The sequence below is a fragment of the Staurois parvus genome, unplaced genomic scaffold (assembly GCF_062004578.1).
Source record: "Staurois parvus isolate SC_StPar_1 unplaced genomic scaffold, SC_StPar_1.0 ptg000388l, whole genome shotgun sequence".
Taxonomy (NCBI): Eukaryota; Metazoa; Chordata; class Amphibia; order Anura; family Ranidae; genus Staurois; species Staurois parvus.
Window position 1 is genome coordinate 3923522 of NW_028318184.1, and position 14396 is coordinate 3937917.

Genomic DNA, 14396 nt, shown 5'->3' on the forward strand with positions numbered 1-14396 from the left:
ATATTTCATATATTAATATGTTACTAAACCCACAACAGTAAAATCAGTCTGTATATGCAGTAAAGAATGCTTGTTATACTCCCTGTGGAACCTAAGGGGGTAATCCTATGCATTGTGTAAAAAGGTTGTTTGATCCTCTTTTCTCTGCCCCTCCTCTTGTTCAAATGTCCCCCTTTTATTTCCTGATAAGACCGACTGAACCAGATGCCCATGCCCGTGTAGTGTGGTGTGTATTGCTAGAGATGTTTCTTTTTCCTTGAGAGAGTGCATGTGATCAGCTCAGGGCCAATCAGCACTGTCCAGAGGGTCAGGGGTTTTGCATCCTCCTAGAGCAGAAAGAAAAATCCTCCTACAAGCTATAACCAGTGCTCTGCTGGACACTGATAGAAGTCACAAGACTACTGTAACTGCTGATGAGAAAAGGTATTTAGCAGTTTATATTTACTAAAATAATTGCATTTCCATGTTGTGTGTACTGCGGGAGACCAGATATAGTAAATGCTGGGTCCAGGGAGACCAGATATAGTGAATGCAGGGTCCGGGGAGACCAGATATAGTGAATGCAGGGTCCTGGGAGACCAGATATAGTGAATGCAGGGTTCGGGGAGACCAGATATAGTGAATTCAGGGTCCGGGGAGACCAGATATAGTGAATGCAGGGTTCGGGGAGACCAGATATAGTGAATGCAGGGTCCGAGGAGACCAGATATAGTGAATGCAGGGCCCGGGGTATGGTAACACTTTAATTATATGTTCATCTTATCTGTTTTTCTTAAGTTTCACCCACCTTGTTTTGTTAATAAGGTTTCAAGATTACATTCAGTCTAGCTTACTGCAGAATATGAGGGTTTAGCTGCATGTTGAGTTACACACAGGGAAATATGTAGAAAGGTTTTGTGTGATTGGTCACAGCGATCACATGGTACAGGGTGTCTCAGGGACACATCGATCACAAAAGCTGCACATGCGCAGATGATGCTGGGGTGACATAAGCAGGGGCGGACTGACAACTCATGGGCCCCCCGGGCAATAGGGGATCATGGGGCCCCTGTGTCCTTGCCCACACTCAAAAATGCCTATAAAAAAGGTACCAGGGGCATTTCATGGGGCACCCTACTGACCTCGGGCAGTGCTCGAATGGTCAGTCCGCCCCTGGACATAAGGGTACATCTACTCACAGGGCTGCAGATAAGGGGTACAGCTGTTGTGGAGGGGTGCTCACAGAGTGGCGCATTCACTCGGGAAAAGGCTGAACCTCCTTTCACCGCATTAAACATGGCTGCGAGGTGAGGGGCCAGAACATCAGCCAGTTTTTTTATAGTACAAGGCCGTGTAGCCATCAGGTCCTGGATGTTTGCTAGTCTTCAAATCGGCGATACAGCGCAAGACTTCCGATATTTGAATATCATGGTCCATCAAATCTCCATGAGCTTGAGTTAGAGTAGGCAAAGACAGACGAGATAAAAAGTCAGAGATAGCATGGGGTTCTGCCCGAGTAGGGTCTGTGTAAAGTTTAGCAAGGCGGTACTGAAACTCCTCCAACACCTTTGCAGGATTACTTGTTGGGACATTAAGTCAAGTATGCAAAGAGAGCGGTTTTGGATTGTGTGTAAAAGAACGCAACCTGCGCGCTAGCATAGAATCCGGTTTATTTCCTTTACTGTACCACTTCTCACATGTTCAGCATAAGGAGTGCTCGGCATCGTCTGATAACCACCTCCCGTCCGGCTGTTGTATATAAATGGCTGGACGGTGGCACTGCAGGGTCGGGTGGCCGTTTATAAACAACCTCCCCGTCCCCTGCCTGTGCGCGTTCCCTGGGAGCACATAGCACCGCAATCCTGTGCCCGCTGTGTCCTCCGGACACAGTAAAACACCGATCGTCGGACGGGACCTCTGTACGAGCTCCCAATCTTGTGATCACTGATTGGCCAATCTTTGATCACATGCAAAGTAGTAATCAAGATGTCACTTGTGACATCATTGCTTACTACATGTGAAATCTGTGAATGATCACAGAGGTCACATGGTACAAGGCTATTCACAACAGCCTTGTACCATGTGACAAGCTGTGACCAATCACAGCTCTCACAGTAGTTCTCAATGGCTGCAAGAATGCAGAGAGAAAGAGAAATGATTGATTTTACATCCTATATGGGTGTAAAAGCAATCAGTGTAAAAAAAAAAAAAAAAATCACCCCCACAAGTAGTACAGTGTCACCATGCTAGGGTGACAGTATGTAAAAAAACAAATAATAAAATAAAAAGGTAAAAAAAAATTTTAAATTGTAATTTTTGGTTATAAACTAATTTGGCTTTTTTTTTTTTTACTAAAAAGATAATGGAATATATTTTGGCCAAGATTTATGATGAAATATTATTTATTTGCAAAGGTTTATAAGAAACACTTTTTTTCAAAATTTGTGGACTTTTCAGTTACATAGCAAAAAAAATAAAAATCACAGCGGTGAATAAATACCACCAAAATAAAGCTTTATCTGTCTCAAAAAAACAGTAAAAAATTCATATGGGTACAGTGTTGCATGACCGCGCAATTGTCATTCAAAGTGTGATAGCGCTGAAAGCTGAAAATTTGCCCTGGTCAGGAAGGGGGTAAAAGTGTCCGGACAGGAAGGGGTTAAGTAAAGATCCAATTCCAGGTGTGCCTGGTCCAGCAACCTTCGGTTGGAGGGAGTCGGTGATTGTTTAAATCGAGGTGACACAGCAGCTACTTGTGTTTCAAGCTGACGTTGTTGTATATGTTGCCTCTCCCGCTTACGCCTTGAGGCCACTCGGATAATATGACCTTGAAGGACTGCCTTGTACGCTTCCCACAGTGTCACTGATAACAGAACCTGAATTGAGCTGAAAATATTCCACAGATTTGTGCAGAAGGTCCGCCTGAACTTCTTTCAGCGACAGCAAGGAGTCGTTCATACTCCAAGAAGAATAGGAAGGTTTGCAAAGAAGGGATTGACAGATCACCAAATGGGGTCGGGATCACAGTTTACATCCATTTTTCATCAGTTTACATACGTTTTTCATCAGTTCAAATCAGTTTACATCCGATTTTCATCGGTTTACATCCAGTTTTTCCTCAGTTCACATCAGTTTACATCCGTTTCTCATCTGTTTACATTCATTTTCATAAGTTTACATCCACTTTTCACCCGTTTACATCCGTTTTTTACATCCTTTACCAATGCAAAAACAGACTGTATGTCCATTTACATCTGTTTTTTTTGTCTGTTTACATCCGGTTTCTGTCTGTTCCAGAAGAAAAATAGGGTTTTCTTCCGTTAAAAAAAACGGATGTGAACATTAACCACTTCAGGTCCGGACACTTTTACCCCCTTCCTGTCCAGGCCAATTTTCAGCTTTCAGCGCCATCACACTTTGAATGACAATTGTGCGGTCATGCAACACTGTACCCATATTAATTTTTTTAGCATTTTTTTGAGACAGATAAAGCTTTATTTTGGTGGTATTTATTCACCGCTGGGATTTTTATTTTTTTTGCTATGTAAATGAAAATGTCCAAAAATTTTGAAAAAAAGTGTTTTTCTTATAAACTTTTGCAAATAAATAATATTTTATCATAAATCTTGGCCAAAATGTATTCCTTTATCTTTTCATTAAAGAAAAAATAACACAAATTAGTTAGTAACCAAACATAATTTTAATTTTTTTTTTACATTTTTATATATATATATTTTTTTAACATACTGTCACCCTAGCAGTACAGTGTCGCCATGGTGACACTGTACTACTTGGGGGGTGATTGAAGATTTTTTTTTTTTTTTTACACTGATTGCTTTTACACCCATAAAGACTGTAAAAGCAATCATTTCTCCTTCTCTTTAGCTGCATTCTTGCAGCCATTGAGAACTACTGTGTGAGCTGTGATTGGTCACAGTTTGTCACATGGTACAAGGCTGTTGTGAATAGCCTTGTACCATGTGACCTCTGTGATAATTAAGATTTCACACGTAGTAAGCAATAATGTCAGAAGTGACATCTTGCTTACTACTCTGCATGTGATCAATGATTGGCCAATCAGTGATCACATGATCGGGACCTCACACAGAGGTCCTGTACGACGATCGGGTTTCCACTGTGTCCGTAGGACACAGCGGGCACCAGATTGCGGTGCAGCGCGCTCCCAGGGAGCACGCACAAGCAGGGGGTGGGGAGGCCATTTATAAACGGCCACCCGACCCTGCACTACCACTGTCCGGCCATTTATAAACATCGGCTGAACGGGAAGTGGTTAACAGATGCAAACAGAAGATCCGTTTACATCTGCTAGTCCATAGAAATACATGGGTGTCCCTTTTTTTTCATCTGTAAATGGAAAGATGAAAAACGGACATACGGAACACCCGCGTGAAAGGGGCCTAACTCTAAACTGGTGACCTCTAAAGGCTTTTATCCCCATCAGTGTCATGTCCGTATGTCCTACAAACCTGACAGTGGGGGGATTGTACACAATCTGGTGGTTACAGACTCCCGCCTATCAGGTGGAAGTGGTTAGTTGGCTATGCTGCCGCCCAAATGCATCCACAGTCACTCTAAAGGTGGCCCCCCCTGCATGCACGAGCTCCCACCATGTATTCCGTGCTCCCCTTGCCCATATGCGGGCCCAGGGGGAGTGCCATGGCGGGTGGAGGGGAGAGCGGAGAGGACAAACATCCGCTCTTCTCCCCTTGTTGCTGTGTATGATGTCACTTCCGGGTTACGGTTGTCACTATCCCGGCTAGACTAGCCAGAGAAACATGTATTGCAATACCATCTGCATTGCAATACATCCAGTGGAGCCCAGAGACGACATGTGGGGTCTTTTAGAGCCTGCATGTCTCAATAAAGAGAACCTGTCACCTAAAAATCAGCACATTTGTGTCCTCTATGGGATGAAGAAAAAAGTTACGTAAAAAAAAATAAAATAAAGCTACACCCAAGCACATAACACCCCCCCCCCCAAAAAAAAAAAAAAAATTGATGCCCTCCCATCCCCACATATTCGAATGTAAACGCACACGTCGGGGCGCCTACGCGCAGAAGTGACTATTGTAATGCACGTTATATATCACCGCACACGCTGGAATGAGAGCAACGATTCTAGCACCAGACCTCCTCCATAAAATGGAACTGATGACCTATAGGGGGCTTTAGAAGCGTCGCCTATAGAAATTATAGGGTACTGAAGCTTTTTGGCATTTCACAGAGTTTAACCTCGCTGCTGATGCGGGTGGGTGTTTCTAAATGTCCCCCCTGCAGCCATTGCCTGTGTGCACTCCCTGGGAGTACGCGGCACTGCGATCGGTGCCCAATGTAAGGGACATCTGTGTGAGGTCCCGATTCATGTGATCAATGATTGGCCAATCAGTAGAAAACAAGATGTCACTTCCAGACAGGGGTGGACTGACAACTCATGGGGCTCCTGGGCAACAGGGGATCATGGGGCCCCTGTGTCCTCGCCCATACTCAAACCACACCCAAAAAAGCCTATGAAAAGGTACCAGGGGTATCTCATGGGGTCCCCTACTGACCCCGGGCCCTCGAGCACTGCCCGAGTTCCCAAATGGTCAGTCCGCCCCTGCTTCCAGACATCATTGCTCACTACTTGGGAAATCTGTGAATGATCACAGAGGTCACATGGTACAAGGCTATTAACAACAGCCTTGTACCATGTGACAAGCTGTAACCAATCACAGCTCACACAGTATTTCTCAATGCTTGCAAGAATGCCTTTATGGGTGTAAAAGCAATCAGTGTAAAAAAAAAAGAAAAAAAAAATCTTCATCACCCCCACAAGTAATACAGTGTCACTATGGGTGCTAGGGTGACAGTATGTTAAAAAAAAAAACCCGCACAAATATAAAAAAAAATTAAAAATGTAAAAACAATTTTTGAAAAATAATTTTGGTTACTAATTTGGGTTTTTTTTTTACTACAAAGATAACTGACTACATTATGGCCAAGATTCATGAAGAAAGATTATTTATTTGCAAAATTGTATAAGAAAAACACCTTTTTTTCAAAATTTTTGGACTTTTTCATTTATATAGAAAAAAATAAAAATATGGGTACAGTGTTGCATGACCGCACAATTGTCATTCAAAGTGTGAAAGCACTGAAAGCTAAATATTGGCCTGGATAGGAAGGGGGTGAAAATGTCTGGACTGGAAGTAAAGTTTGACATGTTGGTTATCTATTTACTCGGTGCAACCTCATCTTTTATATTTTGCCAAAAAATAGGGAAATCTATTGCATTTGTTTTCCCTAAAATTCACTTCAGTGTGTTTTTTACTGAAATTTTGCATTTCCTAGACCTTCAGGGTAATATCATGTGACATAAAAAACAAAAAAAATGTAAAAACGGCTCTGGCAGCGAAAGGTTTATAGCGTCACCTATGGGGATTTTTAGCTATCATAGTCCATGGCTGTGTGCTCAGTGTTAAAGCCTGGCATGTTTGGTATCTGTTTACTCGGTGTAACATCATCTTTTAGATTTTACCCAACAATTGTGTATGAGGCTGGGTTCACGCTAATGCGGTGCGGTACATCACATGTGATTCGCACAGGAACCGCACCGCATTCATGTGATTTGTGTGCGGTGCGATTGGAGTCATACATTTTGTAAGGCTTTTATCGCACTGCACCCGCACCAAAAAGGAGCAGGACCCTTTTTTGGGTCCCCGCTAGAATCAGATTGCATGGGTAATCACACCTATGCGATTTGATTCTGCACATCGCACCGCGTTTTGTGGACCGCTTTCAGGTTGTGGGTAACTTAACCTCTTCACCCCGGCTGAACGCAAATGTGCAGCCTCCTGGCGTTTGGGCCTAGACGCCCTGCACGCTCCCAGCACACATGTCCGGTACACACGGAAAGGTCCCAATCTCCTCTTTCGATTGGGACCTTTCCCGCTCATGTGACTGCGAATCACGGCGGACAAATAACCCTAAAATCCCACCCTGCCTCCTGGCTTCTGAAACCCTTAAAGGGCCGGGAGGCGCTGGCGCCAAGGGGTTAAAGTGTATTTTTTTGCAAAACATTTGCGCTTTAAAAACTGCTGCGCAAATATTGTGAGACAAAAATTGGACATACCCACCATTTTATTGTCTAGGGCTTCTGCTTCAAAAAGTATAGAATGTTTGGGGGTTCTAAGTAGTTTTCTAGCAAAACACTTTACTTTTTTTCACACGTCGGCGAGGAATGTCCCAGACTAGAGGTGGGTAAATACTGAAAAAAAAAAAAAAAGAAATGATAAAACAGTTGAAGGAAGGAAGCGCCTGCAGGGAATATCGATGATGTCCTTCTACAACTGTGCTTCTCCTTTACTAGTGAATTCCGGGTGAAGGATCCCCCATAAAGGAAAGCGGTCCAGAGACAGCTATGGGAGCAGCCATTGTTCTTCCTGAAAATACCAGTTGCCTGGCTGTCACCCTCAGATACATTGACACCATGGCCGAGTTTACTGATTAGAACTTCTCCCTTCCTTGCTCTGTATCATAGTTCCATCGCTGGATTAAAGTGTGACAGCCAGGCAACCAGCATTTCCAGAAAGAATAATCTCCATAGCATGATCACACACTCACTGCTGGTATTCTATCAACGCCAAGCTGTTGCCCATAGCAACCACAACGCCTTGCATGAAGGATCCTGGTTGCTATGCAACAGCATTTTCTGCTCAAGAGCACATGGAACTACAGGGTCCACCATTATCTGTACGTCACATCTCACTCCAGGGAACGCCCCCTAAACCGGTCTCCATAGTGAGAGCCCAGGGACGGCCCATTTTATTTTCCTACAGCCGTCACGGCTTGCTCTGTGCCAATACCTGCTTAGCACAAGGCGTCACCCCAGCAACAGGTCCCCGCTCATTGGTTGGTGGCTGCTGGTCTGACGAGCGTCAGCCCTATCGCAGGCGTCAGTCCACTATGGAGCTAAGAAGCCATTGGCCAGTGCTGACAACTGGGGCGGGGCTAGATACCGGCAGCTGGCGAGTATAGCGGGACGTGTGTGGATGCTGTGACCGAGCAGAGCGCATAATCCCCGGCTATGGAGTTCCTGAGGTCCCTCGGCCACCCGGAGGAAATCTACAACCTCATCAGGTTCAAGATGGGCGGCTGTCAGGCGGTGATGCCCAGGATGGAGCAGGTGAGTGAATTCTGTATACCTGTCATGTATACACCCCCCCCCGATCGGTCATGTGCTATCCTGTATACCTGTCATGTATACACCCCCCTCTGATCTGTCCTGTGCTATCCTGTATACCTGTCCTGTATACACAGCTCTCTGATCTGTCCTGTGCTATCCTGTATACACCCCCCCTCTGATCTGTCCTGTGCTATCCTGTATACCTGTCCTGTATACACCCCCCCTCTGATCTGTCCTGTGCTATCCTGTATACCTGTCATGTATACACAGCCCTCCGATCTGTCCTGTGCTATCCTGTATACCTGTCATGTATACACAGCTCTCTGATCTGTCCTGTGCTATCCTGTATATCTGTCATGTATACACAGCCCTCTGTTCTGTGCTATCCTGTATACCTGTCATGTATACACAGCCCTCCGATCTGTCCTGTGCTATCCTGTATACCTGTCATGTATACACAGCTCTCCGATCTGTCCTGTGCTATCCTGTATACCTGTCATGTATACACAGCTCTCTGATCTGTCCTGTGCTATCCTGTATACCTGTCATGTATACACAGCTCTCTGATCTGTCCTGTGCTATCCTGTATAGCTGTCATGTATACACCCCCCTCTGATCTGTTCTGTGCTATCCTGTATATCTGTCATGTATACACAGCCCTCCGATCTGTCCTGTGCTATCCTGTATACCTGTCATGTATACACAGCCCTCCGATCTGTCCTGTGCTATCCTGTATACCTGTCATGTATACACAGACCTCTGATCTGTCCTGTGCTATCCTGTATACCTGTCATGTATGCACAGCCCTCCCCCTCTGATCTGTCCTGTGCTATCCTGTATACCTGTCATGTATGCACAGCCCTCCCCCTCTGATCTGTCCTGTGCTATCCTGTATATCTGTCATGTATACACAGCCCTCCCATCTGTCCTGTGCTATCCTGTATACCTGTCATGTATACACAGCTCTCTGATCTGTCCTGTGCTATCCTGTATACCTGTCATGTATACACAGCTCTCCGATCTGTCCTGTGCTATCCTGTATACCTGTCATGTATACACAGCTCTCTGATCTGTCCTGTGCTATCCTGTATACCTGTCATGTATACACAGCTCTCTGATCTGTCCTGTGCTATCCTGTATAGCTGTCATGTATACACCCCCCTCTGATCTGTTCTGTGCTATCCTGTATATCTGTCATGTATACACAGCCCTCCGATCTGTCCTGTGCTATCCTGTATACCTGTCATGTATACACAGCCCTCCGATCTGTCCTGTGCTATCCTGTATACCTGTCATGTATACACAGACCTCTGATCTGTCCTGTGCTATCCTGTATACCTGTCATGTATGCACAGCCCTCCCCCTCTGATCTGTCCTGTGCTATCCTGTATACCTGTCATGTATGCACAGCCCTCCCCCTCTGATCTGTCCTGTGCTATCCTGTATATCTGTCATGTATACACAGCCCTCCCATCTGTCCTGTGCTATCCTGTATACCTGTCATGTATACACAGCTCTCTGATCTGTCCTGTGCTATCCTGTATACCTGTCATGTATACACAGCTCTCTGATCTGTCCTGTGCTAACCTGTATACCTGTCATGTATACACAGCCCTCCTCCTCTGATCTGTCCTGGTGGTTGTACCATGCAGCTCTCAGTCACTATAAAGGAAAGCTGTCCCCTCCCCCTCCTGATCAGACTTCCCCCCCCCAGGACATGGATTCTGACTTCCTGCACAGCCAGGCACTCAGCATTTTCAGAAGGTGGTGTGCAGTGCTTGTAGTGCGGGGGGGAGGGGAGGGCTCTTCGTAGCATCAGAGGCCAATCACCTGATATTACCGGGTTGACTGCAACCTAATCTCCTAATCCCAGTAGACTGGATCTCCTCTACATGGGGGCAGTGACATCACAGCGAGCGAGGGTGGGGGTCATCATGGGATCTCCTCCCCCCTGGCGGCTCGTCTCTCCTGCTTCATCCTCCACTCTATCTTCAACATTTGACACTTCCTGGAGTGTCGGATGTCTTTAATGCCCCCTCCCCCCACCACACTGTGCAGATCTATCCCACCTCCACCATGTCACTGCTGTGTCCTGTTGTGACTGAGGGTGGGGGGTAGAGATGGAGCGCACAGTGGGGTACCCAGCATTCTACACAGCCAGACGATGACAAGGAGTCTGGGGGCCCACTGACATGTAGGAGATGATCAATTGTAGGGCCCATTTATATGTTTGCAGCCTTTGAAATGATCGGGCAGCTGGAGCAGCAAATTGTGGAATCAGCTCACTATGACATAGTGCAGGGGTGTGTTCTTCCTGCCCTCGCTGCGCCCCCTGTCCTCCCTGCACTTCCTCTGCCATTCCTGAGTCCTGGAATGCTGCTCTGCTGCTGAGCACTGTGTAGCTGACAGAACTGAAAGGAGTACGTTACTCCCCCCACACCCAGAAGTATCGAAGAGAGTCACGTGTCCCCCCCCCCACCCAGAAATACTGGGATAGAGCCACGTGTCGTCGTCCCCCCCATACCCAGAAGTACCAGGAGAAAGTCACATGTCCCCCCCCCCCCCCCCCATACCGGGAGAGAGTCACATGTTCCTCCCCCATACCCAGAAGTACCAGGAGAGTCACATGTCCCCCCCATACCCAGAAGTACCAGGAGAGAGTCACATGCCCCCTCATACCCAGACGTACCAGGAGGGAGTTGCATGTCGTCGTCCCCCCCCCCCCATACCCAGAAGTACCAGGAAAGAGTCACATGCTCCCCCCCAAAACCCAAAAGTATCGGGAGAGAGTCACATCTTCCCCCTCCTTATACCCAGAAGTACCGGGAGGGAGTCATATGTCCCCCCCCCATACCCAGAAGTACCAGGAGAGAGTCACATCTCCCCCCCCATACCCAGAAGTACCAGGAGAGAGTCACACGTCCCCCCCAAAACCCAAAAGTATTGGGAGAGAGTCACATCTCCCCCCTCCTTATACCCAGAAGTACCGGGAGGGAGTCATATGTCCCCCCCCCCATACCCAGAAGTACCAGGAGAGAGTCACATGTCCTCCCATAGAGAGAAGTACTGGGAGTCACATGTGTCGGCCCCCCCCCCCCCATACAGAAAAGTACTGGGAGTCACATGTGTCATCGTCCCCCATACAGAGAAGTACTGGGAGTCACATGTGTGTCCCCCCCCCCCCCCATACAGAGAAGTACTGGGAGTCGCATGTGTCGTCCCTCCCCCCCATACAGAGAAGTACTGGGAGTCACATGTGTCGTTGTCGTCCCCCCAATTCCAGAAGTACTGGGAGAGAGCCGAGTCACATGTCCCCCCCCATACCCAGAAGTACTGGGACAAAGTCAAATGTCCCCCCCCATAACCAGGAAGTGGTCACATGTCCCAATTTGTTATTGCCATGCTTGTTCCGGGTCAGTGATTCAGCAAGTTGTGTAGGCAGCCAGGCAGCCGGCATTGTCAGGAGGTCAGTAGAAGTAGAGTGATGGTTTCCCTCAGACGGGGAGGTCAGTAAGGGGCAATCTACATACATCTCCCAATGGTATCCTTGTTGTTGCTTCACTTCCTCCTGAGTCACTGTCCTGGAAGACTTGTGCGCACTTCACTGGCTGCATGCTTGTTCCAGGCCAGTGACCTGCATGACCCACATGCAGGTCTTTAAACACACAAGCAGCGCTATCATGTGCGTTGGAATAGTACTGCTTGCTGCATTTCTCTGCACCAGAATGTACCATAAACGCATGCAAGTGTTCATTAATGCATCGAAACACAACTTGATTGAAAAAATACATTGAACCAAATGAAGAAAAAAATGCACCGCAAATGTGCATGAACGCATGCAAACGCACTTGAACACATGTAAATGCAATTTAGGAAAAAAAATGTAAACAAATTACAAAAACACACCGCAAACGCACATAAATGCAAGTAAATGCAACAGAAAAAATACATTGAAATAAATGAAAAAATATTCCAAAAAAAAGCACCACGAATGTATGCAAATGCACTGCAAGTACAAATAAAAAGCATGAAAAATAAATGAAAAATAAAAAGCATGAAGGTGCAACATAGTAGAAAAAATAAATTGGAAACAAATGAAACAATATTTAAAACAAAAACTCACTGCAAACATGCCTGAATGTATGCAAAGTACACAAACGCATGTAAATGCAACTTAGAAAACATTAATTGAAACAAGCAAAATTCCAAAAAACGCACCGCAAATGCCCATGAATGCATGTAAACACAACTTAGTAGAAAAAATAAAGTGAAAAAATATTTAAAAAAAAAAACAGCACCGCAAACGCACATGAATGCATGCAAATGTGCACTACAACTGCAAATGAACGCATGTAGGAGCAACTTGGTAGAAAAAATTAATTAGAAACAAATGAAACAATATTCCCAAATCCCATCGCAAACATGCATGAATGCATGCAAACGCACTGCAAGTACACATGAACACAACAAAAATACATTGAAACAAAAAAAATAATTAAATAATTAATAAAAATAAAATGAAATAATAATAATAAAACAATTGAAACAAAAAAATAATTTATAATTAATTAAAAAATAAATAAATAAATTGAAACATGCATGACTGCATGCAAACGCACTGCAAGTACACATAAACACAACTTAGAAAAAATACATTGAAACAAGCGAATAAATATTCCAAAAAAACCCACCGCAGACAGCCACGAAAGCATGCAAATGCACATGAAAGCATGTAGGTGCAACTTAGTAGGAAAAATAAATTAGAAACAAATGAAACAATATTTTAAAAAAATGCACCGCAAATGGACACAAACGCACATAAATGCAACCTAGTGGAAAAAATAAAATGAAATAAATGATAAAATGCTCAAAAAAATGCACAACGAACGCATGCAAAATGCACATGATCACATGTAATCGCAACTTTGAAAAAATAAATTGAAACAAATGAAGAAATATTCCAAAAACCACACAGCAGACACGCATGAAAGCACGCAAACGCACTGCAAGTGCACATGAAGCATGCAGGTGTAACTTGAAAACAAATGAAAAAATCATTTTTTTAAAAAATGCATAATAAATGAAAAAAATTTAAAATATTTTAAAAAAACAGCACCGCAAACGCCCATGAACACATGCAAACGCAGTGCAAGTGCACATGAACACATGTAGGTGCAACTTAGCAGGAAATATAAATTAGAAAAAAATAAACAATATTTAAAAAAATTCACACAAACGCACATAAATGCAACTTGGTAGAAAACATTTATTGAAATAAATGATAAAATACTTAAGATATGCACCGCAAACGCATGTAATTGCAACTTTGTAAAAATAAATTCAAACAAATGAAAAAATATTCCAAAAAATGCACAGCAAATGTGCATGAATGCACGTAAACGCACTGCAAGTACACAAACGCATGTAGGTGCAACTTCGTAGATAAAAATAAATTGAATCAAATGAAAAAATAATCAAAAGAAAGCATTGAAAACGCAAATGAATGCAAGTAAACGCAATAGAAAAAAATAAATTGAAATAAATAAAAAATATTCCAAAAAAAAAACCACCACAAATGGCCACGAATGCATGCAAACGCATTGCAAGTATAAATGGAAGCATGAAGGTGCAACTTAGTGTAAAATCTAAAATTAAATAAATGATAAAATACAAAAAAAATGCACCGCAAACGCATGTAATCGCAACTTTGTAAAAATACATTGAAACAAATGAAAAAATATTCCAAAAACTGCACAGTAGAAGCGCATGAACGCACGTAAACGCACTGCAAGTGCACATGAAGCATGCGGGTGTAACTTAGTAGCAAAATAAATTGAAACAAATGAAAAAATACGGAACAGAAACATTGAAAACACATGCGTATACATTGCAAGTGCAGAAAACATAAATTGAAACAAATGAAAAAACTAAAAAAAATGCATCGCAAACGCATGCATACACATTGCAAGTGCACATGAACACACATAAATGCAACTTAGTAGAAAAAATAAATTGAAATAAATGATTAAATAGTAAAAAAAAAAGAAAAAAAAAAAGGCACCGCAAACGCATGTAATTGCAACTTTGTAAAAATACATTGAAAAATGAAAAAAAATTATAAAACCTGCACTGTAGAAGCGCATGAACGCACGCAAACGCACTGCAAGTGCACATGAAGCATGCGGGTGTAATTTACTAGCAAAATAAATTGAAACAAATGAAAAAATACTGA

The 14396-nt window shown here is 43.9% G+C and overlaps 1 protein-coding gene across 2 annotated transcripts in view; it reads left to right on the forward strand.

Annotated features, from left to right (window-relative positions):
- The window catches only part of LOC149455815 (squalene synthase-like), a 58848-nt gene that overhangs the window by 70 nt on the left and 44382 nt on the right, over window positions 1-14396 (forward strand). Inside the window, exon 1 of one of the 2 annotated variants that reach the window (XM_089685915.1) lies at window positions 7995-8164. The exons of the other annotated variant lie outside the window; for it this stretch is intronic. Within the exon in view, the coding sequence (XP_089542041.1) occupies window positions 8066-8164 (99 nt within the window). The 5' untranslated portion in view covers window positions 7995-8065. Of the gene's footprint in view, window positions 1-7994; window positions 8165-14396 lie in introns of those variants that run through there. 2 annotated transcript variants of the gene reach the window in all.